This window comes from Tursiops truncatus, chromosome 2 (genome assembly GCF_011762595.2).
Source record: "Tursiops truncatus isolate mTurTru1 chromosome 2, mTurTru1.mat.Y, whole genome shotgun sequence".
In the NCBI taxonomy this organism is placed as follows: Eukaryota; Metazoa; Chordata; class Mammalia; order Artiodactyla; family Delphinidae; genus Tursiops; species Tursiops truncatus.
Genome location: NC_047035.1, coordinates 139,930,583 through 139,955,849, shown reverse-complemented (window position 1 = coordinate 139,955,849; position 25,267 = coordinate 139,930,583). Strand labels below are relative to the sequence as shown.

General features: G+C 41.3%; 1 protein-coding gene across 1 annotated transcript in view; it reads left to right on the top strand.

Moving 5' to 3' along the window:
- Positions 1-447: 447 nt before the first annotated feature.
- The window catches only part of IQGAP1 (IQ motif containing GTPase activating protein 1), a 102,213-nt gene continuing 77,393 nt past the window's right edge, over positions 448-25,267 (top strand). Inside the window, exons 1-2 of the mRNA XM_019945714.3 lie at positions 448-605; positions 2,407-2,506. Of these exons, the coding sequence (XP_019801273.1) occupies positions 551-605; positions 2,407-2,506 (155 nt within the window). The 5' untranslated portion in view covers positions 448-550. The remainder of the gene's footprint in view (positions 606-2,406; positions 2,507-25,267) is intronic.

Below are 25,267 nucleotides of genomic sequence, written 5' to 3'. Positions count from 1 at the left end.
TGTGCGGCCCCTTACGGGAGTTTGGGTCCTGCATGTGCCCGCAAGAACACACTGGGCCACTTCAAAAGAGGCCTTCCTTGAGCCCTTTGGTGCAGAAGAGTTTGGCTAGGCAGGCAGGGGAAGGTAAAGTGTCCACGTTTTTTACTCCAAGCTACGGACACTGGCGGTCTTTGCGAAGAGGTGCGAATGGGACGGCCGCCGGCTAGGGCAAGTATCCAGGACCGGGGCGGGTCTTGCCGTCGGGGGGCGCTGACAGCGAGTACAACTGGCGGGCAGGCTCCGCCTTCCTTCTTCCGCCTCCTGAGGGCGTTCCGGGCGCAGGGCGGGGCTAGGGGCGTGGTCAGGAGGCCCAGGCCCCGCCTCCTTCCGTCCGCTGCGGTCGGCGCGGCAGGGCGGGGCCGCTGGGGTGGGGTCTGAGGGTGGGGCCTGCGGCGCGGGGCGGGGCCACAGGGACCGGGGCAGCTCGAGCAGTCTGCAGGGGCTGCAGCCGCCGGCGCCTGCGCTTCCAAGGTTTTGCGGCTTCCTGAGCAGAGACCCGGGCTCGGCCGCCATGTCTGCAGCGGACGAGGTTGACGGACTGGGTGTGGCTCGGCCACACTATGGCTGTGAGTGTGGGCTCCGCGGCACTGGGGTCTCGGGGCGGGCTCGCTGCCTCTGAGGCGCCGTTTTCCCGGGGGCTCGCCGGGCGGGTGGGGCAGGGCTGCTGTGGGCCGCGCGGACCCGGAAGAGACGGTGCGGCGAGGTGGCGGGCGGCGAGGCCCGCAGCCCTCGCCCTCTCGGTCTCCGAGGCGGCGGGGAGGACCCAGGCGGCCTCCCCGCCTTGTCCCGGGCGCGGCGGCTGGAGGGCCTCACCCAGCGCCTCCCGACTCCCAGCTCGACCGAGATTGGGGAGACGGCCTAGGGTGAGGTGGCAGGAGGACGGTGCAGGGCGTGTCCCGGGGACCGGAGACCCGAGACGCGGGCTCTGCTCGGGCTTCCTGGGAAGGTGCTGCCCGAGTGCTGCCTGCGAGGTAGACCCAGGGTCCAGACCTCCCCGGCCCTAGGCTAGCTGAGAGGTGCGGCCCTGGACAAGTCACTTCAGCTTTCTCGGGCTTAGTTCCCTCGTCAGGATCTCAAAAGTGAAAAAAAAAAAAAAAAAAAAACCCAAACGTCTGACTTCCTCATTTTCCGAACCTCATTTTCTGTCCCTGTCCTGGGACATCACTGAACTGCAGGCGGGATAGTTACCACTGGCCAAAGGAGAGTCCTTGAGAGTCTTGAGGTTTTCCGTTTTATTTTATATTCTTGCGAATGATGTTATGTTTTAGGATAATTTCACTCAGCAGTTACATGCGAGGTATTGTGTCACGTTTGTGACATTAAAGATTAGTAAGAGCAGGTCCCGCTTTCAAAGAACGTTTTAATCAGAGAGGCGGGCAGGTGTATTATCTAATGATAATAAGGAGGGATAGAAATAAAGATGCCGTGTGAACTAACTAGGCTTAAACAGTAATGTGGGTGAGAAGGAGGGGCTTGGGGAAGGCAGTAGGAACACAGATAGGACCTTTGATCAGAGCCTTGAAGGATGCTGTGTAGTTTGACAGGGTAGGGTGGGGCAAGAGACAGGACGTGGAGAGAAGAGCAGGAACTAAGGTACTGAAGAGTAGAAGAGCACTGTGTGTGTTGGGAACTGAGTGGTGTGGAGTGCACAGTGGTGGGAGGGGGAGGAGGGAGAGGGAGAAGAGTTACCAAAAGTAGTTGGGGCTAAATTGGGAAAGGCATTGAATGCCAACCGCAGGAGTTAGGAATTTATTCCATATCCTGGGTGCCCATTAAAGGAAGCAGATTGCTTTGAAGTTAATCTTATAGGCTCTTGAGACAGACTGCCTGGATTTGAATCCAGGCCCCATCATTTATTTATTAGCTGTGGGGCAAAGGTCAACCAGCCTCAGTTTCCTCATTTGTAAAACAGGAGTGATAATCACAGGATTGTTGTGGGACTTCCATGAAAGAATGCATGTAAAATGCATAGTACAATTACTGCCACTTAGTTCTCAATGACTGCTGGCTTTAGTGATTCATAAAAGAGTGGGGAAAAAAAGACCATGAACAGCTCTGGATTTAGAGAGAGTTTGGCAGATAGACCAGCACAAATTTGGACCAGAATCTCAAGTCAGTATTTTTCAAGTCACACTGAAATTTAGTACATGTTCATAATATTGTACTTTTAAACAAAGATTAGGATGAATATAGTTGAAACCCCATGGTTCCTGTCTTAGGAAAGTCATTGTATTGATAGTACCGCTGGCTGTCCACATGTTACCCTGACTCTCTAGGTGACTAGCAGGAATTTGATGCTATGGCATTCTTTTATCTCTCAGGAAGGGTACAGATTCTTGCGCTTACATTCTTTCTTTCATGTTTTAGCGGTCCTGGATAATGAGAGACTTACTGCAGAGGAGATGGATGAAAGGAGACGTCAGAATGTGGCTTATGAGTACCTTTGTCATTTGGAAGAAGCAAAGAGGTAAAGGTTGGCTGGAGAGAAGATTGGGAGAAGGGAGCTGATCTGGTGTGAACAAAGATAAAGATCTCTGAGTATGTTGTAGGTGTGACTGTGAGAGGCAGGTAGTTTGAAGGAATAAGTAAGTACAGGTAGGATATTTTTTTCATGGGAGCAAGTAGCCTTGATGGCAGTTTATCATGAAACAGTCTGATGGGCACCTACATATACTGAAAAATTTCCAGATTTGTGTTGTTCAGTTTTATGCTTATGGTGCATGTTTTGGGCACAACCAGCTATAGGGAAGAAAAGCAATTTTAAGGTTTGAAGTTTTTGGCCTTAATGTTTCACCAGTTATTCACTGGTTTTGATTTATATATGAATTGGGTCCATTCTCCGCTTGGTAGTGCTCTGGGTATGGGTCCATGCATTTGGCAATATTCAAAGTCTGTTTACCAAAGGCAGCGTCCTCTGCATTCTTTGTGAAGTAAATGTACAACTGCTGTTTTCTTTTTTCAGATGCTCGAAGACCTTGTGGTCTTATTCTTAGAGTGTTGATTTGCTATCAGTAGTTCATTTCTTTTGTTCTGGTGCTTGTGTTTCTTTGCAAAGTCCCAGGGTAGATAGATGTAATTACAGATCACGTATCCTATAAGTGAGCTTTTTTTTTTTTTTTTTGCGGTACGCGGGCCTCTCACTGTTGTGGCCTCTGCCGTTGCGGAGCACAGGCTCCGACGCACAGGCCCAGCGGCCATGGCCCACGGGCCCAGCCGCTCCGAGGCATGTGGGATCCTCCCGGACCAGGGCATGAACCCATGTCCCCTACATCGGCAGGTGGACTTTCAACCACTGCACCACCAGGGAAGCCCCCTATGAGTGAGCTTTGGTGGAAAAGGCCAGCAAGGGATAATGAGAGATTTTGTGGTTAAAGTCTAATGAAAATCAAGGATGTTTCAAATGGTGCTAGTAATCAAGAGTGTTTTTTGTCTTGTTTTGTCTTTTTAGTTTTGAAAATCTTAAACGCTACAGGAAAGTCCAGAGAACAAGACAATAAACATCCATGTATTCCAAAACTAGCAAATGTTAACCCTTCAGATTTTTTCCCTTTTCTCTTAAAAGACACAGTTGGAGTCCCCTTTGTGCACCTCCCTGGTCCCATTCTCCTTTGCATTCCTGGGGATACCACTAACATGCATTTGGTGCATCTTCTTGAATCCGGGCTTCTTTTCTGAGCTTAAAGCCCTTCCATTAGATTGGGAGAGGGTTGTGAGGAGATTAGTGATGATTTAGGTGGAGAGAATGGTAATAACACTTGTTTTTCTAAATGGAAGGTTAGACCGAAGGAGGTGAATGTGTTAGTAGAAAGGGGGATGTTTCTCATACAAAGTTTGTAAGGATCCCGTGAACAAAAATATTAAGTCCTCTGCTACTTAAATTATGGACTAGATCTAGTTTTGGAAGGTAAACAATTTGAAAGCTGTAGCTAGTATGAGAGACCATCTTGGGCTCTGTGGAGTCTTGGTGTCTTTGTTGGGGTGACCTAGGGGTGAGAGAAAAGGGCTTCCTCCCCCTGTCAAAAGCTTTTCTGCTTTTAATATTGGGTTTCCGCAGTAAAATTCCCTTTTTTAAAGAGGGTATCTTGGCTAACATCCCCTTGCTACCACTAATTCAGTTTCACTATTATGATTATGATTATGATTATTTTTAATTTGGCCACTCCACACGGCTTGTGGGATCTTAGTTCCATGACCAGAGATCAAGCCCATGCCCTCGGCAGTGAAAGCACAGAGTCCTAACCAGTGGACCACCAGGGAATTCCCCAGTTCCACTACTAATCTAGTTCAGCCATCTCATTTCAGTGAGGAAACTGAGGCCTGAGTGTCCACAGTCTACTTGTAGTTTTCTTGATTGAAGAATAGTTTTCATCATTTTATACGATGGTTTTTAACCAGGTGTGTACATTAGAATCATCTGGGGAACTTTAAAAAAAAAAAAGGCTATCTGAGCCTTACCACAGAGATTCTGGTTCAGTAGATCTAGGCTGGAAGGTCCAGATACCTGTATATTTTAAATGCTTCTAGCGGTTCTGATGGACCCCCCGAGTAGAGAAATGAGATTGAAAACATTTTAGAACTCTACCTTATGCTAGGTTATGATAGCCTGAATAGGATGATGTCCTTTATCACATTTCCTTCTTCAAGCGCTGTACTACAAGAGCACTTCATTTCCATCTACTCCAGAGCATATTCTTTTCTGTCAGGTGTTTTTTTCCCCAGAATAGAAGAATATCCCATTTCCTTTAAAATCCATCCAGGGACCATGATCCCCTGGGACGTTTTTTCGTTGGGTGCTTCTGCATACTTAGGAAGTGACTAAGGCAGTGAGACATTTGTGATAGTCTTTATTTTCCATACTTTTGGTTATAAGGGAGAGCATAATAGCGGCATATTGTCCTAGTACAATCTGCACTTTGGCCTCGCATCAAGGAAATGTGCCTGGTTTATTTTATGGAGGCAATCATATAAAATCTGGATGCAGTGATTTTTTTTTTGTTTTTGTTTAAAGCTTTGATTAGAAAATCAACTTTGGAAGCACCTATTTAGACTTTACAACTAGAGAGGGCTAGGAAAAGAAGCCTGGGAATGTCATACTGAAAAAAGAAGACCGGGGTCCCTCCTGGCCACCTGATGTGGCTGTTGCCACCCCTAAAAAGTGTTCAAGGTGCACCGCAGACAAATCACATGCTCTTCCTTATTAGCTGCGACTTCAGCTCCCAGTTGTGTCTTCTACCCTGGTGAGCTGGGTTGTACCTTGTGTGCTTCTGAGGCCCCTCTTTACCCTCTAGCACAAGTCCATTTTGCCTTTTTGGATTGGCCCCATCCTGTTTCCTTCATAACCTCCACCCCTCCCAAGTTGGAGGAGTCCCAAGGTCTGGAATTTACACCCACTCCAAGGCCAGGAAGAAAGATCGAAGAGATCCAAGGGAGAAAAAGTTCCCCTCTTTAGTTCTATTTATAATACTGCTACTCCTCCCACTAAAAGCTCCACCTTATAGCACAGTGGCCCCATTGTGTATCCTAGGGCACTCCATTTTCTCCTGTACCTGTAACAGCTCTTTTGTGGGAAGAGAGGAGAGTGTGTAGAGAGGGAGAGCATATAAATGTGTGCAGACAGGGAGTATAAGTAAAAGTGTATGTAGAGAAATGAGAATGTGTTGTGAATTTGTGTTTCCCTAAGAGGTTAAGCGGGAAAATTTAGGAGTGATTCTATAAAAGTATGCACTTCGGGAATGCTTGCGAAATAGAAAATATAGAGATTCTGCTTTTCTATATTGTTTGGAGAGTAGTTTAAATATGGAAATTAAGTTATTGGTCTAATGAAGTATCATCTAAGGATTCAGGGTTTTATGCTAAGGGCTGCAGAGCAGACCAAGGACTTTATAAAGCAAGACATCTTAAATTATGTATTTATGCTTAAATGTGGGTTTAGTTTTATCCTTTTGTCTGTTCTGATTGGACTTTACATTTGTTTTGGCTAAAGAGCAGTTGTATAGTAGAGGTAAATAGCATTTTCACTCAGTTGAAAGAGGTGAGGTTTAAATATGTGAGATATGGTAGGTGCTCAGGTCTTGGACAGGAAGAAGTAATAGAAAGATCAGGGACTGCCCTGGTGGTTAAGAATCCTCCTGCCAATGCAGGGGACACGGGTTTGAGCCCTGGTCTGGGAAGATCCCACATGCTGTGGAGCAACTGAGCCCATGCGCCACAACTACTGAGCCTGCACTCTAGAGCCTGCAAGCCACAACTACTGAAGCCCGCGCACCTAGAGCCCGTGCTCCCCAACAAGAGAAGTCACTGCAATGAGAGGCCTGCGCACTGCAACGAAGAGTAGCCCCTGCTTGCTGCAACTAGAGAAAGCCCAGGAGCAGCAACAAAGAACCAACACAGCCAAAAATAAATAAATAAGTAAATAAAGAAAGAAAGAAGGAAAAGAAAGATTAGAAGGTTCAGGTGAAAAGAACCAAGAAGAGAACATAACAGGCAGGGCAGAAGAGGGCAGTCTGCAGAGGAGGAGAATGTATGAGTAGTACTAGAAATGGGAAAAAATTGAGTTAGGTTAAAGGTCACAGGAGGAAGGTTAATTCTAGCACTCCCCGAGTTTAATTTAGGATTCCTTCTTTCAGAGGCTTGCTGGTATGTCCTTTTGAGCCTGTCATGGGCCACCTTCCTCCTGCTCAGTGTCCATACCCCAGCTCACAGGGCAGGGCACACCCCTCCCCCCACAAGGGGTGGAAAGTGAAGCCTGTGGCTGGCTGGAGACTGTCAAAAACCATGTGATGTTAACAAGAGCTTAACACTAAGTAGAGGCACTTTACCTTCTGTAATTTAGGGGAATTGAAAAAGTATCTTGGAAAGAAATCAGCTCTTGAGAACAAATTCTCTTTTGTGCGTATGTCTTTGTTGTTGGCATCGAACATTTTCCAGGATGGGCTCATCAGATCTCCTCTCCTCTAAGTGGAATCAGAATTCCAGTAACATCTGGATATATCTAGGTTGGCACACTGTGATCATGAAAAGAGAAATTAAAGACGTTTAACTAGAAGCTTGCCCACCAGCTTCTAGAATTCTCAAATAATGAAGGAATATCACTAAGAGATTGAGGAGAATCATTTTTAGATTGACCCAAGCTTTCCTTTTGCAGATGAGAAAACTAATCGCTTCATGAGACCCAGTATGATTAAGGGGCCACAAAAAACGTAGCTTTTTAATGGTACTTTGGGACTACAAGCTAGGTGCATTCATGTATTTATGATTATCAAGGAGAAGTATGGGGTGGGATTTATTCTTAACTCTTAAAATGGTGACATAGATGAAAATCTCGTTTTTTTAAAATTTTTGAATTTTATTTTTTTATACAGCAGGTTCTTATAGTCATCCATTTTATACACATCATTGTATACATGTCAATCACAATCTCCCAATTAATCACACCACCACCACCACCCCCTCCCGCTTTCCCCCCTTGGTGTCCATACGCTTGTTCTCTACATCTGTGTCTCAATTTCTGCCCTGCAAACCGGTTCATCTGTACCATTTTTCTGGGTTCCACATATATGCATTAATATATGATATTTGTTTTTCTCTTTCTGACTTACTTCACTCTGTATGACAGTCTCTAGATCCATCCACGTCTCTACAAATGACCCAGTTTCGTTCCTTCTTATGGCTGAGGTATATTCCATTGTATATCTCTACCACGTCTTCTTTATCCATTTATCTTTATCCATTCGTCTGTCGATGGGCATTTAGGTTGCTTCCTGGCTATTGTAAATAGTGCTGCAATGAACATTGGGGTGCATGTGTCTTTTTGAATTATGGGTTTCTCTGGGTATATGCCCAGTAGTGGGATTGCTGGGTCATATGGTAGTTCTATTTTTAGTTTTTTAAGGAACCTCCATACTGTTCTCCATAGTGTCTGTATCAATTTACATTCCCACCAACAGTGCAGGAGGGTTCCCTTTTCTCCACACCCTCTCCATTTGTTGTTTGTAGATTTTCTGATGATGCCCAATCTAACTGGTGTGAGGCGATACCTCGTTGTATACCTCATTGATTTGCATTTCTCTAATAATTAGTGATGTTGAGCAGCTTTTCATGTGCTTCTTGGCCATCTGTATGTCTTCTTTGGAGAAATGTCTATTTAGGTCTTCTGCCCATTTTTCGATTGGGTTGTTTGTTTTTTAAATATTGAGCTGCATGAGCTGTTTATATATTTTGGAGATTAATTCTTTGTCCGTTGATTCGTTTGCAAGTATTTTCTCTCATTCTGAGGGTTGTCTTTTCGTCTTATGGTTTCCTTTGCTGTGCAAAAGCTTTTAAGTTTCATTAGGCCCCATTTGTTTATTTTTGTTTTTATTTCCATTACTCTAGGAGGTGGATCAAAAAAGATCTTGCTGTGATTTATGTCAAAGAGTGTTCTGCCTATGTTTTCCTCTAAGAGTTTTATAGTGTCCGGTCTTACATTTAGGTCTCTAATCCATTTTGAGTTTATTTTTGTGTATGAGGTTAGGGAGTGTTCTAATTTCATTCTTTTACATGTAGCTGTCCAGTTTTCCCAGCACCACTTATTGAAGAGACTGTCTTTTCTCCATTGTATATCTTTGCCTCCTTTGTCATAGATTAGTTGACCATAGGTGTGTGGGTTTATATCTGGCTTTCTATCTTGTTCCATTGATCTGTGTTTCTGTTTTCGTGCCAGTACCATATTGTCTTGATTACTGTAGCTTTGTAGTATCGTCTAAAGTCAGGGAATCTGATTCCTCCAGCTCTGCTTTTTTCCCTCAAGACTGCTTTAGCTATTCGGGGTCTTTTGTGTCTCCATACAAATTTTAAGATTTTTTGTTCTAGTACTGTGAAAAATGCCACTGGTAATTTGATAGGGATTGCATTGAATCTGTAGATTGCTTTGGGTAGTATAGTCATTTTCACAATATTGATTCTTCCAAGAACATGGCATATCTCTCCATCTGTTGGTATCATCTTTAATTTCTTTCATCAGTTTCTTATAGTTTTCTGCATACAGGTCTTTTGTCTCCCTAGGTAGGTTTATTCCTAGGTATTTTATTCTTTTTGTTGCAGTGGTAAATGGGAGTGTTTCCTTAATTTTTCTTTCAGATTTTTCATCATTAGTGTGTAGGAATGCAAGAGATTTCTGTGCATTAATTTTGTATCCTGCAACTTTACCAATTCATTGATTAGTTTTAGTAGTTTTCTGGTGGCATCTTTAGGATTCTCTATTATAGTATCATTTCGTCTGCAAACAGTGACAGTTTTACTTCTTTTCCAATTGTGCTCCTTTATTTCTTTTTCTTCTTTGATTGCTGTGGCTAGGTCTTCCAAAAACTATGTTGAATAATAGAAAATCTCTTTTTTGTGAAACTTAGTACAACTGCCTTGGACAGACTCTATGGTAAGAAGTGGGTTGTCTTTAAAAGTGTTAAAAGTGATTCAAACCAAGAGTGCTTTTTTCATATTATTACAGTGTTACAAATGGGGGGATGTGTTCCTAGCAGCCAGGAAAAGCGACTCTACAGTGTAGCTGAGACACTTAGCAAAATTTACAGCTGAGAAATGTGAGCAGTTTCTGGTATATATTAGGCAGTCAACTAGTTAGTAGCTGCTGTGATAACTAAGAAAAGTCATATTACTGTAATCTCATAACACTTATGATGAAGTCAAACAAATTTTAAAAGCCTGAATAAAACGTCTTTGAAAATCTTGACTGTTGAGATACACAAAGTGAAAAGAACGAGGACTTTCAGTTTTGGCAGCTGCAAGTTCTGATTCTGGTTTTGCAAGTTACTTAACCTTAGGGAGTAGAGCCTAAGCTTGTACTTTACAGAATGGAGATACTGTGCATTTTAGGGAGTTGCTGAGAGGGTTAAGTGCCTGGCACAGTGTCTGAAATACAGTAGGCACTCGATAAATGTATTCTTTATCCTGGTCCTTGGGGCAAAAGCAGATTTAATATGAAGATGAAGAGGCATTCATAAACTTTTCTGGGGAATTTTCTGGGCATTTTCAAGATTCTAAATGTTGGTAGCTCTTAGTTTTTTCACTTCATACTTAAGCTGTTGTCTGAAAGGAAACACCAGAAACAGAGGATACCTCTAGGGATTGGAGGGTATGAGAAGACTTTTCCTTTTTACTTAATGCTTTTCTGTATATTTTAAATGCTTTTTACAATAATCATGAATTTTATAATAAAAGAATGGATTAAGAAAAAGGAAAAACTTAGTATATAATTTTTAGATAATGATTATCATGAATTTAGATTTTTAAATTGCTGTATTGTCATCTTAATTACTATTTTCAATGGATACATAATGTCCATAATTTATTTAGGCTTATTCCAAAAGTTGTATTGCTTTGATTTCTGGAAAGAGTAAACATTTTCCCGTATATTTGTTTACCATCTTTATTTTGTCTGTCTTCTAGGGTCATGATGTTGACTTTTGTGAGCTCTCTTATAATATGGGTGTCAACCTGTGGTATTGCTACAAACATTTTCTCTTGATTTTCCATTTTATTCTTTCACTGTATGGAAGTTTTAAATTTTATGCAGTTTAAGTGTTAATCTTTCTCTTTGTAATTTCTTCTATCTAGATAGTTTAATTTCTGTAAGGCCTTGCTAAAATTTGAAGTTTTATATTCTGTTAACTTTCCTATGATATAGTTATTTAATTTTTTAAGCGTCTAAGTCTTTAAATTTCATGGTGTTTCTAAATTATTCTGATATTACTTAAAAATAATCTTTTACTACCTATTAGCAACTGACATCTAGGATGTTAAATATTAAATTACATAAAGTTCTGTTTCTAGACTTTTTATTCTTTTATGGTGAACTGTATTTCTTTTTGGGTGGGGGGGGTAGGGAGTGCTGTACCATGAAGCCTGTGGGATCTTAGTTCCCGGACCAGGGATTGAACCTGGGCCCACGGCAATGAAAGCACTTAAAGCACTCTTTTTTTTTTTTTTTTTTTTTTGTGGTACGTGGGCCTCTCACTGCTGTGGCCTCTCCCATTGCGGAGCACAGGCTCCGAACGCACAGGCCCAGCGGCCATGGCCCATGGGCCCAGCCGCTCCACAGCATGTGGGATCCTCCCGGACCGGGGCACGAACCCGTGTCCCCTGCATTGGCAGGCGGACTCAACCACTGCGCCACCAGGGAAGCCCTAAAGCACTCTTAAAGCTTAGAGTCCTAAGCACTGGCCCACTGGGGAATTCCCTTCATTTTTCTTGAAGAAATGTGTGACTTCATTTTCTTGTACTTATTAATGAGAAACAACATCTGAAACTAGCTTGATTTTTACTTCCATGAAAAGTAACATTTTTAAAATACTTTTTCACAGTTTGAAACTTGTAAAAATTCTTATTTCTAAAAGTTTCCCCATGTTACATATTAGAGTTGATACCGGCTTAGTAATTTAGCCTGTACTGTGGAGACTCTTCTTGATTTATATCTTTTTTTTTAAGGGATTATTAATACTGCTTGACTTTTATTTATTTTTATTTTATTTTTTGACATATCTTTTTTGTTTGTTTACTTTAGCGCTAGGAAGTTGTTATATCTTTAATAATTGGTTCTAATTCAGTAGTTCTGTCTTGGGGGTGCCTGTTGGTAGGTTAGATCTGCACAGTGTTTTATGGCTGATCTTCATTTTGTTTAAGTCAGCTTTCTAGATATGTGTCCTACATATATATCTTCTGTTTGACTAACTTGATTTTCCTCTTTGGTTCTGTTAATGGTAGTTGCTTTGTCTTATTGCAATTTTTATTTTGGACTATTAACTCCTTTTCCCTCTCTATTCTTGTTAATAGATCAAATGGTCTCTGATTAGCTCATGAAGAATAGTGTGACACATACAGGACCCTTTTCAGGTGGAAAAAAGGAGCTTGTAGCCAAGAGAGTTGTTTACTTTACCAATTCCCCTTATTTTCATTAAGTCTTGGAGTGGATGTCACCATAGGAAATCTGTGTTAACTGGATTGTCCACCAGTCAAGGTTAGGAAAGTCTGGGTGGGCTAAGTGGACCATCAGTTTGACCTAATCTAGCATATATTTCTTCTAGTCTTAAATGTCAAAGCAACAATTGTTTATATATTTTGATGTTCCTAATTGAAAAAACAGTAAAAATATATTTGAGGGCCTAAGTTGGCATTGTTCTAGGAATGTGATTTTTCTGGCTTTGCGTGATGATCTGTCTCTGATTTCTGTATAATTCCTTCAGTTTCACAGTTTAGCAATGGGGATACCTTTTGGTAGCAGGACCTGTTTTGAACATTTTTAAGCCATGTGGTATTTGATGGACTCAGGGTTGTTTCCAATTGTGGCTGCTAAATAAACCCTTTCACAGGAAGTATTTATGTAAAAAAGTGCTAGTAGGCAAAGTGAGACCATCCGGAAGTGATTCATATGACTGGTGTTGTTTGTTTAATTTGGGACTTGGTTGCCTAGAGACCATATCTTTGAGCAAGCTGAGTGAAGTGCCACATGAATGCAGAGGTCCCATTGCCTACCTGATCAAATCAGGACTGCTGTTTGATTTTTCTTCTGACAGAGCTTCTGGTAATCTCATTGATCCCTGTGCTTTGACAGTGTGTGAATCAAAAAATCTTAAACATATAAATGAAAGATCTGGTTAATGGTTTATGTTGAAGAGAAAGTCTACTTGCTTAAGTTTGAATGTTTAAAAATTTTCTTCCATATAATTGTACATTGGGAAGAATTATTTTTCAATAAGGTATTTTATTATATAAACCTCAATACTTCAAATACCTTTACACCAGCTAAGAGGAAGCAAAACAAAATAAAACCCCCAAAACCAAAAACCAACCCTGCGATTTGCAAGGACATCATGATATACAATATTACCTGTCTGACCCAAGGTCAGTGTCCTTCCCCTCTCTCCTCCTTCATCATCATCATCATCATCATCAGTACCATTTATTGAGCACTTATCATGTGCTGGGCACTGTGCTAAGCACTTCATATGCATTGTCTAATTAGCTATTCTTGAAGTCCCATGAGGTGCTTATTCTTATCTACATTTAACAGAAAAGAAAGCAAAGCTCAGAGAGGTTGACTCGTCCATCTCTTAAGTGATAGATCCAGATTTCAGGCTTGGCAAAGACTCCAAAGCCTTTGCTCTTCCCTGGATCAGTCTGTCACTGCAGTACTACTTGTGCTTCTAAAAATAATAACTACAACAACAGTATCTACCAGTAATTAAATAGAACGATGATGTACTTTACATACAACATTATGGTGAGATAGGCATTATTTTTATTTTAAAGAAGGAAAAAAATGAGTTAGTATTCACGTGTTTCAAGGTCATGTAACTGTGGAATTCAAGCCCAGGTCTGTGTGACACCGTCACTACTGCTGTCAACCTCTACAGGCACTAAAGGGACAGCATTTAAGTCCAAAGTTAAGTCACCTAGTTCCCAGACATTAAACAATTGCCTAGCTGTCAAGTGGGTGAGGGAATGTGAGCTGTTTCCTGCTTCTAATTGCAGTCTCTTTTACCTGCCAGTCTGCCTATATGAGGACAGTTCTCTGATTTGTCTCATGTATTTTAAAAAAATATTTATTTATTATTTATTTGGTTGCACTGGGTCTTAGTTGCGGCACGCGGGCTCCTTTAGTTGCGGCATGCAAACTCTTAGTTGTGGCATGCATGTGGGATCTAGTTCCCTGGCCAGGGATCAATCCTGGGCCCCCTGCATTGGGAGTGCGGAGTCCCAACCACTTCCCTGGAGTGCCACCAGGGAAGTCCCATGTCTCATGTATTTTTGTGTCTAACAAGTTGTTGGACTCTGTCTTACACTTTTTCTTATTCATTGCAGAGCTAAAGATAGTGATAGACATAAATAAGTAACAGTTAACTGATTGATGAAAAATTTGGGCATGAATGCTTACAAGAAATACAGTAAACATAAAATCTAAGTGATTTTTATAGGTGTCTAGAAACATAACTGGTCTGTGATAAATGTGTATATTTAACTTTTTTGACCCAACTCCTGCTCACTAAGAGGTCTCTTGGAGTTGGAAATTGATGCAGTAGAGGTTATATGGTTACATACAGTGACTCTGGGGAGACTAGAGAGTGCCTGGTTGGTTTTCTTCTTTCTAGCACCTATTTTTGATTCAGTTTAGAAAGGCATTCCTTCTTCCCAATTGCTTGTTTTTTCAGTAGTGACCTCATGCAGACAGGAGTGGCATTGGAAATTGCCTTGGATTGTTTGGCAAGAATTGTATTTTTTGGTGTTGTGGGTGGAGGAAAGGCCTGCCTCAAGGCCTTTATTTCTTCCTTATTCTGAATACCTTCCTGTTGACTCATTGGAAATCATAACAAAAAGCAGAAGGAGCATTGGAGAGGCAGCTGCCAGCCCAGGGCTTGGCTTCTGTTGGGGCAGATGTCTGCGGACTGAGAGAACTCTGGCTTTAAGAAAAATTGGGAGACTTTTGTAGTAGAAGGAAATACTATTGTTGTGATAGGTATTTATCCATAAGGTAGAAAGTATCAGCCGGTTGCTAGGAGTCATTAATCAGCAACATAAAAAACTAAGGATATTTTCTTCAATAGGATTAATTAGTCTTCCTTTAAAATTGAAGCAGAGGAACTGAAGTGTAAAAAGAGGGAATGGGGCAAAATTAGAAAAGGAAAAATTGAAAAGGAAAAATACCTATGATCATTAAAAATAGAAAAATGATATAAAAATAAAATTTAAGGGAATTCCTTGGTGGTCCAGTTGTTAGGACCCCAATCTTTCACTGCCGAGGGTTTGGGCTCAATCCCTGGTCAGGGAACTAAGATCCCGCAAGCTGAAAGGCGTGGCTGAAAAAAAATTTTTTTTAATAGAAAAAGTCTTGTGGTATAGCGGATCATTTTATTACAAATAACATACATCTCAGATGATCTTTAAAACAGCTAAAAGGAGACAAAAGTTACTTACCACTTACATGACTATTACAACAAAATGTTTTTCTGCCCTGAAGACATATTACTATGTCATTACTTTGGAGAGTGCTTTTTAATCATTGCTAGTTTGAAGAGGTAGTGCTAGACAGTGGCTTGACTTTGGGAGTTTTCCTTTAAAAACTTGAGAATTACCCACAAAAATGTGTTTTAGGTAGATTTGGTCTCAACTTTTAAAACTTTCTCTTAATCATTTAAAAATAGGTAATATATGGATATATGACACTTAATTCAGAGGCTCTGCTAGGATATTCAGTAAAAAAAAAGAAAAAAGAAAAAAGTCTCCCTAGTCCTGTTTCCCAGGCACCCAGATCTTCCCAGATGGAACCACTGTTATGATTGTATATCCTTCCAGAGTCTGTGCATCTAAATACAAATACCTTTTGTTTCCTCTTATAGAAATGATAGCACTGTACATTCTGCTTTGCATCTTGTAACATGTTCCACATGAATATGTTATAGCGCTTCATTTTTTTTCTTTCACAGTTGCATAGTTTTTCAGTGTATGGGTTTAACCCATCAGTGGACGTTTCCCCCCCACCCCAGCTTCTTCTCTTATTAGTAGTGTTGTAGTTAGCAACTTCGTATGTGTGCCATCTTGCACTTGTGAGTATTTTAGGTTAAATTTCTAAAAGTAGAATTTCTAAGTTAATGGGAATATCTACATTTAGTTTTGATAAATATTGTCAGTTTGCTCTCTTTGGAGGTTGTACCAGTTTATATGTACATCAATAATACATGAGAGGGCTGCTTTCCCTATGATTTCACTGACCTAGAGTATCATAAGTTTTTTTGTCATATTTATGAATTTCATAGGTGAAGATGGTATTTTAATTGTAGTTTCATTTTCAGATTATCTTACTCTGAGTGAAACCAAGCATCTTTACATATGTTTAAAAGCTATTTGTATTTCCTTTTCTGTCAGCTGTTTTGGCAGAATCCTTTGCTCATTCCCTGTTGTGTTATTGGTCTTACTGATGTAAGAGCTCTTTTTATACTGAGGAGATTGATCCTTTGGATTTATGTGTAGTAAATAATTATTCTAGCTTGTCTTTTAACTTTTGATTTTAAGGTGTTTAAAATAATTTAGAATTTTAAAACATCTGATTTTACTAAATCTTTTATTTTTATTTATTTATTTATTTTATTGGAGTATAATTGCTTTACAATGTTGTGTTAGTTTCTGCTGTACGATGAAGTGAATCAGCTATATGTATACCTATATCCCCTCTCTCGGACCTCCCTCCCATCCCACCTATCTAGGTTGTCACAGGGCACCAAGCTGAGCTCCCTGTGCTATACAGCAGGTTCTCACTAGCTATCTATTTTACACATGGTAGTGTATTTATGTCAAACCTAATCTCCCAATTCATCCCACCCTCCCCTTCCCTACCTATGTCCGCATGTCCGTTCTCTACATCTATGTCTCTATTCCTTTTATTTTTAGCTTTTGGGCTTTGTATCATTTTTAGAGAGTCCTATACTGAGATTATACAAAAACATTCCCCCAGGCTTTCTTCTAGTATTTTTAGGATATAAAGAACTTTAACATTTGACCCTTTGATCCATTTGGAATTTATTTTGGTGTGAAGAGTGAGGTAGAGCTCCTGCTTTATTTTTTTTTCTCTAGTTGGTGTTTGGATAGTATCTTAAATATTGAGCACCAGCAATGGCTCTCTTATGAAATGTGCTCTGGAATTTGCCAAACTCTCTGGTCTATGAACTGAGATTTAATTTTTAATTTTTTATTTTCAGAACAAGGCAGCTTCAACTTCTGAGATTTTTTGAAACATATGGCTTAAATATCCTTTTAGAAAAATTAGCTAGAAGTTTCCAGAGTTCTTTCCTCCTCCCTTCCTCCCTTCCTTCCTTCCTTCCTCCCTCCCTCCTTCCCTCCCTTCTTTCCCTTCCTTCCCTTCCTTCCCTTCCTTCCCTTCCTTCCCTTCCTTCCCTTCCTTTTGGCTGCCCTGGGCCTTAGCTGTGGCACCACGCGGGATCTCTGTTGAGGCATGCAGGATCTCTCTTTTTTTTTTTAGTTGCGGCATGCGGGCTTCTTAGTTGCAGCATGCAGAGTCAGTTGCGGCATGCATGCGGGATCTAGTTCCCTGACCAGGGATCCAACCTAGGCCCCCTGCATTGGGAGTATGGAGTCTTACCCACTGGACCACCAAGGAAGTCCCCAGAGTGCTTTCAAGCAAGTTGTATTATGTTTAAAAGATTAATAGTGTAATGAAGTTGGCATTGAGAAAACAGGTTTTGGATGAACAACTTTGACATATATACTGTGAAGAGATGAATAGACTTGTCAAACTAACAATTTATTCTTTGTGTTAAAGGAGAGTATAGTTTTGAAGAACTTTTGAAAACTGTGTAGCTGACTTCTGTATCACTATTTTTTTTTAAATAAATTTATTTATTTATTTATTTTTGGCTGCATTGGGTCTTCATTGCTGCACACGGGCTTTCTCTAGTTGCAGTGAACAGGGGCTACTCTTCCTTGCATTGCGCAGGCTTCTCATTGCATGGCTTCTTTTGTTGTGGAGCATGGGCTCTAGGCACACGGGCTTCAGTAGTTGTGGCTCGCAGGCTCTAGGGTGCAGGCTTAGTAGTTGTGGCGCATGGGCTTAGTTGTTAGTTGCTCCATGGCATGTGGGATCTTCCCAGACCAGGGCTCAAACCCATGTCCCCTGCATTGGCAGGTAGATTCTTAACCACTTTTGAGGCATATTCTATTAATTTCCTCTCATTAAGGAGGAAGGCTTTTGGTGGTCAAATATGTTTCAGAAATACTGGATTAAACCAAGGTAAACAGATTATTTAGCTGGTGGACTGTTTAGACTGTCATGGGCTGTAAATTCTGAATCTCCAAGGGAGAGGATAGTGTAAACAATATTCCTCCAACCTAGTTTACTATCAGACTCTTTCCTCACAGGTCGTCTTTCTTAGGACTAGTGTTCCAGGGTATACTTGTTTGGGAGCTCTCTCAGAATATTGGATCTGTGGGACTGTTTCAGCTAAGAATTTGAGACCTGTTCATGGTCAGTTCTTAAATTAACTGTTTTATGTTTTATCTGTAGTTTCTTTCCTTTCTCCATTGAGTTCTCATGTTCTTGGTTGATAGAGCTTAAATTAAAGCCATTATTGTATTAATTGGGTAGGTGTAATTGCTGAACTTCACCAGTGATCTTTAAGACATTGTGAAGAACAAGAGTGTGTTTTTTTTTAAAATGGGGGATTGAAAATGTACTAGTTATTAAAAAGGAGAAGATACCACAAATTCTAGTCTAGTGAACTAGTTTCTGGCAAAATTCTGTAGCATGTATTTTGTCAAATAGATGGCTTATGGAGAGAAAAGAAGGGGTGCTTAAGAGTCAACCAGGACTCCCTGAGAAAGGCCCTGTCACAGTAACATCATTGCCTTTTGGACAGACTCACCAGATTGGTGAATCAGAGAAACGGAGTAATGTCTAGATTTCATTAAGGCATTTGAAAGTATGTCTTGTGATACTTTTGCAGACAGATTGGATAAATGTGGACTAGACTGTAATGTAATTAAGATTTGTAGCCAGATGAGTAAATCATATTCAAAAAGAGCTGCTAAATGGTGAGTGACTGCTTAATGGGCAAAGGATTCCTTTTTGGGTGGTGACAATTTTCTGGAATTAGATAGTCATGGTGGTTGCACAACATTGTGAATATACTAAAACCCACTGAATTGCTTACTTTAAATATGTTAAAAATGGTGAATTTATGTTACATACATTTTAGCTCAGAAAAAGGAGCTGCTAGAACTTTTTTTTTTTTGTGGTACGCAGACCTCTCACTGCTGTGGCCTCTCCCGTTGCGGAGCACAGGCTCCGGACGCGCAGGCTCAGCAGCCACGGGCTGGGTTCACGGGCCCAGCCGCTCCGCGGCATGTGGGATCTTCGCGGACCAGGGCACGAACCCGTGTCCCCTGCATCGGCAGGCGGACTCTCAACCACTGCGCCACCAGGGAAGCCCGAGCTGCTAGATCCTTAATTCAAAGAAAGCTCAGTAGGTCATGTTACAAGTAAAACATTTGTGTTGGGACTTTTGCATGCATCAGTGGTATGTTGATCAAATCTTCAGTTGTGTTGCTGGGATGGTTAATACACTGCATGAAAGATTTTGCTTTCAAAATACCTTGAATCTAATGATGATATTTAATAGTGAGAAATGTGTCATCCTGCATTGAGGTTCAAAAAATGGAGTGTCTAAATACAGGATAGAGAGAGAAGTAGCATTAGTAGGGACAGGATTAGTGGGGAAAAAAAACAAAATGAAACAAAACTGAGATGTTTATTAACTCACTAATAGAAATGTGGTATATGCAGCAAAGGAAACGATGGTTCCATTGTCCTCTGTACTGATGAGAGGCCACCTGAAGTTGGTTTTCAGTTCTGGAGGCCATACTTTAAGAGGGACCTTGCTAGTCTAGAGCAGGGATGATAGATATGTGGTGGGCTTCCTTCACACCCATGGCAGGCACTGCTGATAGATCAGAATCCTTACCTGAGGAGCCACTCCAGGCAGTGGGTGTTGGTCCACTAGTTGAGACTTGGTTGTTGCTCCAGGACTAGAGCATGTTGGATGAGCATGTCCAGGATTAAAAAGGGTCTAGAGATTATGAGGTATGAGGAATTATTGAACAGATCATTTAATATGGAAACAAGATTTAGAATATATTGAGACTTCCCTGGTGGCACAGTGGTTAAGAACCCACCTGCCAATGCAGGGGACATGGGTTTGATCCCTGGTCCGGGAAGATCCCACGTGCCGCGGAGCAACTAAGCCTGTGCACCACAAGTACTGAGTCTGCGCTCTAGAGCCCACAAGCCACAACTACTTAGCCCGCGAGCCACAACTGCTGAGCCCGAGTAACACAACTACTGAAGCCTGTGCTCCTAGAGCCCATGCTCCGCAACAAGAGAAGCTACCACAAAGAGAAGCCTCCACGCAGCAAAGAAGAGTAGCCCCCACTCACCGCAAGAGAGAAAGCCCGTGCGCAGCAACGAAAACCCAACGCAAAATAAAATAAATAAAAATAAATAAATAAATAAAAATTTTAAAAATTTAGAGAGAATATAGAATCATAGAATCTCAGAAGATCAACCTCTCATCCAGTATAGGAATTTATTCAACTGTTAATATTTTGCCGATATTATTTTAAAATTCCTGAAAAATGGTAAAGGGGTTCAATTTATCATATGTGGTACCAGAGGAACAGAACTAGGCAATGGAAATCTGCTTAATATGAGGAAGAACTTTATAGCAATAAGAGGTTTCCAAAAAAATCCCCCAAAAACTTGTTTTGAGAAAACCCATGTTGCAGATTTTCAAGCATAGACTGTATAATGGTTAATGGAAGATTATGTTCTAACCTAAGTGCTTTCTCAAGTTACTTAAAATAGTTTTTATTTTCATTTCCTGTTATTAAAAGGTATTTTTATTTTGAATGACTTGATAATATTCCATTGCTCTTTTTTTTTTTCTGACACGGCTAAAAAAGTCAGGAAAAACACCTCCAATACAATAAAACAGGTAAAAATTTTCTGAGCTCCTCCATTGTTCAGGACCCTCTGGTAGAACTGGAGAAGATGTGAAAGTATAACCCAATCCTGCCCTTAGGGGACTTATGGATTAATTGGACAGTCAGGGTATAACCATTTGAAAAGTTACTCACCATCGAAGGATGAAAGATCTAACTAATGTCACAAGGCAATATAGATTGCCAAGGAAATGATGCAAGCAGTTAATGTGTTAAAATTTATCTAAGGGAGAGATTATTTTATGGCTGAGTTTTGCAGTATAGTCTGAAATTATATGGCAGAGAAGGGACAGCATAACTGTATGTATGTTTGTCTTACTTTTTTGTGCTCCTTTAGACAGTCTCTTTAGTGAGACCGTCTTTTTCTACTTGTTGGTGTCCAACAGCAGCTCCTTCCACAGTGCTTTTCACAAAGTAGATGCTCAGGAATATTGTTCTGCTGAATTCGTGAAAAGTTGTGTGGAATGTGGGGGCTGTGGTGGTTAAGAGAACTTCAGTATTGGTGGTGATGAGAATTTAGGGTAATTTCTTTTTCTTTTATTATTTGGCTGTAATTGAGACCAGGACTGTGGTCCTCAAGCAAGAGAGAAAGGATGGTTTGTGTCATTCAGCAGTTATTTATTGAGCACCATGCTTCAAATAGAAATCAGAAAAGGATTCCACCCTTATGTCCTTAAGTAACATTAAGAGGTAAAGAGATACAAAGTGCTGTAAGAAACTCTAGAGGAGGGACTTCCGTGGTGGCACAGTGGTTAAGAATTGGCCTGCCAGTTCAGGGGTCACGGGTTCGATTCCTGGTCCGGGAAGATTCCACATGCCGCGGAGCACCTAAGCCCATGCGCCACAACTACTGAGCCTGCGCTCTAGAGCCCACGACTACTGAGCCCATGTGCTGCAATGAAGAGTAGCCCCGCCTTGCTGCAACTAGAGAAAGCCCATGTGCAGCAACGAAGACGCAACGCAGCTAAAAACAAAACCATTAAAAAGAAAGTCTAGGGGCTTCCCTGGTGGTGCAGTGGTTGAGAGTCCGCCTGCCGATGCAGGGGACACGGCTTTGTGCCCCGGTCCGGGAGGATCCCACATGCCGCGGAGCAACTAAGCCCGTGTGCCATGGCCGCCGAGCCTGTGCGTCTGGAGCCTGTGCTCCACAACGGGACAGGCCACAACAGTGAGAGGCTCGTGTACTGCAAAAAAAAAAAAATAAATAAATTAAAAAAAGAAAGTCTAGAGGAAATTTGGAGGAAGAAGAGATTATTTCCAGTGGTAGATTATGGAAGAGTTCATGGAGGAGGTGCCTTTTGGAAGTAACATTTGAATTGTCAGAGATGGGTGGGGCTGATCAAAAGTTTTATCAACCTTTATTCTTAGTAAGCATCTCCATCCCTAGCTTCCCATATCACAACTTGATGACCTCAATTTTCTCTACAAACTCCCTCCATTTTTCTGGCCCTAACAAATTTATCTCGTTTACCATGCAATGTTGACCTCCTTCCCTGTAGCAACGGGAGAACAATTTTTCTTCTTAAGACTCAGTCTTCTCTCTGTGGTCTGGATCCTACCCCTCCTTGTTTCCTAGGGTTCTTGTCCAGTATTATTTTCTTAACTATAACTTGAGCTGTTTTCTGCCAGTTCTTTCTCTTTCGCACATAAACATCCTCACCCATTCCAGATATACTCCCTCAATCCTAGACCCTGTCTAGGATTATTGTCCCTTCTTTTTTCCTTCAAGGAAAACTTGTCTTTATTCCTTATATACACTTTTAAAATCTTAACTCACATGGATGCGATTCGTGTGCCCTCCTTTCTCCCACTGAAATTTCTCTTGCTCAGGTCACCAGTGACCTAATTGCTATGCCCATTGGAAAATTTTCAGTACTTATTTTACTTAATCTATGCAGCATACGACACTCTTGTCTATTCACTTCATGAGATTTTCTTCCTTTTAACTGGGTATCTTTTTATACTTAAAAATTTTTGACCTGTATCAATATATTGCCGATCTAAGAAAAATTCAGGCAGCTCCTCCTCCAAGAAGCTTACTTGGACACCCACCCTTACCCCAGGTCTGAGTTAGATGCTCCTCTCTTGTGTCTCTATCGTCCCCCCTCCCCCGCCCACGTATCTTTAGTATAGCTTTTCACAATAAATTGTAAGTGCTTTATTTTTTTCTCTTCCCTAATTGACTGAGGCTTGGAGGGCAAGGGCTATATGTCCTTAGTGAGGTTCATACTCAACAGTTAACCCGCCTCCTGATATGTTCTCACTAACGACTACATCTGAAAATTAACTTTTTGGCATGTTTTCGCTCTACAGCCTCTCCTTGTTCCCCTGGGCTCTGACAGCTGCTGCAGTAGGCAGTGACTCAGAGAAGTGGTTTTTTGCAAAGAAATATGTGCCTGTCTTCCACCTAGTAGAGGACTCTCACCTGTTTTTTTTTTTCCTCAAGAGCTGCCCACAACCAGCAGTGACTAGGCTGAGACTTGAGCTCACTTTGAAGTCTTTTTTTTTTCCATTTAGTGTTAAAAGGTGTTTCATGCTTCATGATTTATGGTAAAGTAGAGGTGGGTGGGTGTATAGGTTGAACACAGTAATGTTTCACTAGGCTTTGCTTCTGAATACTTGGTCTGGAAGTAAGTTAATCCTATTCACTCAGGGACTTCTTTTTTTTCTTTTTAAATTTCATTGAGGTACCGTTTACATACCATAAAATTCTCTGATTTTCAGTGTATAAGTCAACAATTTTTAGTAAATTTACCAAGTGGTGCAACCATCACCATAGTCTAGTTTCTACCACTCTAATAAGATGAGGGACCCTTTTGAAATACGATAACAATTAGACATTTAATACTGGCAAGTAAACCTGACATACCTTGTCCAGTTCAGCAGAGTGAAATGATTTGTTCAGGGACAGGTCTGTTTTAGGTATCAAGAAACACAGAGGTTAACTAAGTTAACTTAAGACGAAGAAAAAAAAATCCCTTCTGTTTCTCACAATTCCTATAGCTGTTCAGATTGGTTTAATTCATATTCAGAAGTTTCTTTTAAAACAGATACTATCAGGATTTCTCATTTTGCTTGTATGGCTTGGAAGACTAGCGTTTGTCATTTCTTGCCTGGGTTACTGCTGTACTTTCTTTAGTAGCTCTGCACCCCTTAATAGTCCCCCCTCCTAATCCGTTGTGCTTGGAGTGATCTTTTAAATCAGATCTAATCATTTCTTTCCTGTTTGAAATCCTTCAAAAGGTCTGTACATTCTCTTCCTTTAGCTTGACATGTTCTCCCCCATGCGCGCGCGCGCACACACACACACACACACACACACACACACACACGTCCTTCAAGGCATAAATGTCATTTTCTCTGGGAAACCACTTCTCATTCCCCTCCCTCTTCATATGGTGAGGAATGCTTTATTGAATATTAAAGTCTTTTTTCTCAAGACTTGTTTTTGCTGCACTGTATTGAAATTACTAGGCTGTTTCCAGTGCCTAGATGGTACTCAAATGTGTTAGCGACTTAGTGAAATCCTATTTACAAGGAAAGATGGCCCAACTTGGGAGGTTTTTAGCAGTGAGTAATGCTGACATTCGGCGGGGGTGGGGGTGGGGGCGGCGTTTGCTCTGCAAACTGGGTGTGGTGCCCGCGGAGCTGCTCCTGGAGGAACTGAATCTCAGTGGTTTGGAGTAGTCAGTTCCGGCATTGGTATGTTCCCCTTCTGTATTGCACAGAGCCGGGAAACCACTGAAGTCGTGTGGTCTGCAGGACTTGTTCAGCTGGTTTCACAGACACCTAATTCAGATTCCCACCCTGATTCTTTTCTCCATATGCTCTTGGTCTGGGCTTGTTTTAAGGCTTATCACACTAGAGTTCTCTGAATAGTCATTTTTTGTCTTGCTGAGTGGTGGAATGGGTAGGGTCAAGTATATGCTCTCTTTGACAAATGATATCAATAAGACAAAGTAGATAGGTATTACGCAAGTTACTGGGTGTCAGGCTCTAGAAGTACGTTTATTTCTGGGATCTAGCTGTCCCCCACGCGTACACAAACACGTTGCTACCATTATTTAGAGCCTACTAGTGCTTCTATACGTTATCTTAGTCTTCACAACAATCTTATGAGAGTAGGTGCTGTTCCTAATCCTGTTTTACAGACAGGAAACTGAAGCTCAAGAGAGGCTAGTTAGGTACGTCATTCTTGCTCATTCTTATTTCCTTCCCTCTTTCTCAAGGAAGAAGTGGGTATGTTCCTTCTCATACATAACTGCCCATTGTGTTCTTCAGAACCTTCTTTTTTATTCCTTTATTTCTTGTGTCTTTAGTCCCTCTTCCTTATTCTTTTCTTGCAGGGCGCAAATATGTGCCTATTCTTCAGTTATTTAAAAAAAGAGACAGAGACATACCGCCACTTCAGACTAACCCTTTCTTTATCCCCCCAATTTCTCTTCTTCCCTTCTTAGATTTCTTGAAGAAGAACTCTACATTTTCTGTCTCTAGTTCCCTACTTCTAGTGACTTCTCTAGTTATAGTAATCTGATCCTCCTGCCTCATCACTCCACTGAGACTCCCCCCTATTGGGATCCCAGATGACCTTCTTCCTTATTTGCCATATCCTTTTCTCTTTGCCACCCATCTCTCTGCAGCATTTGAAATTGGTGACCTCTCCCAGCTTCCTGAA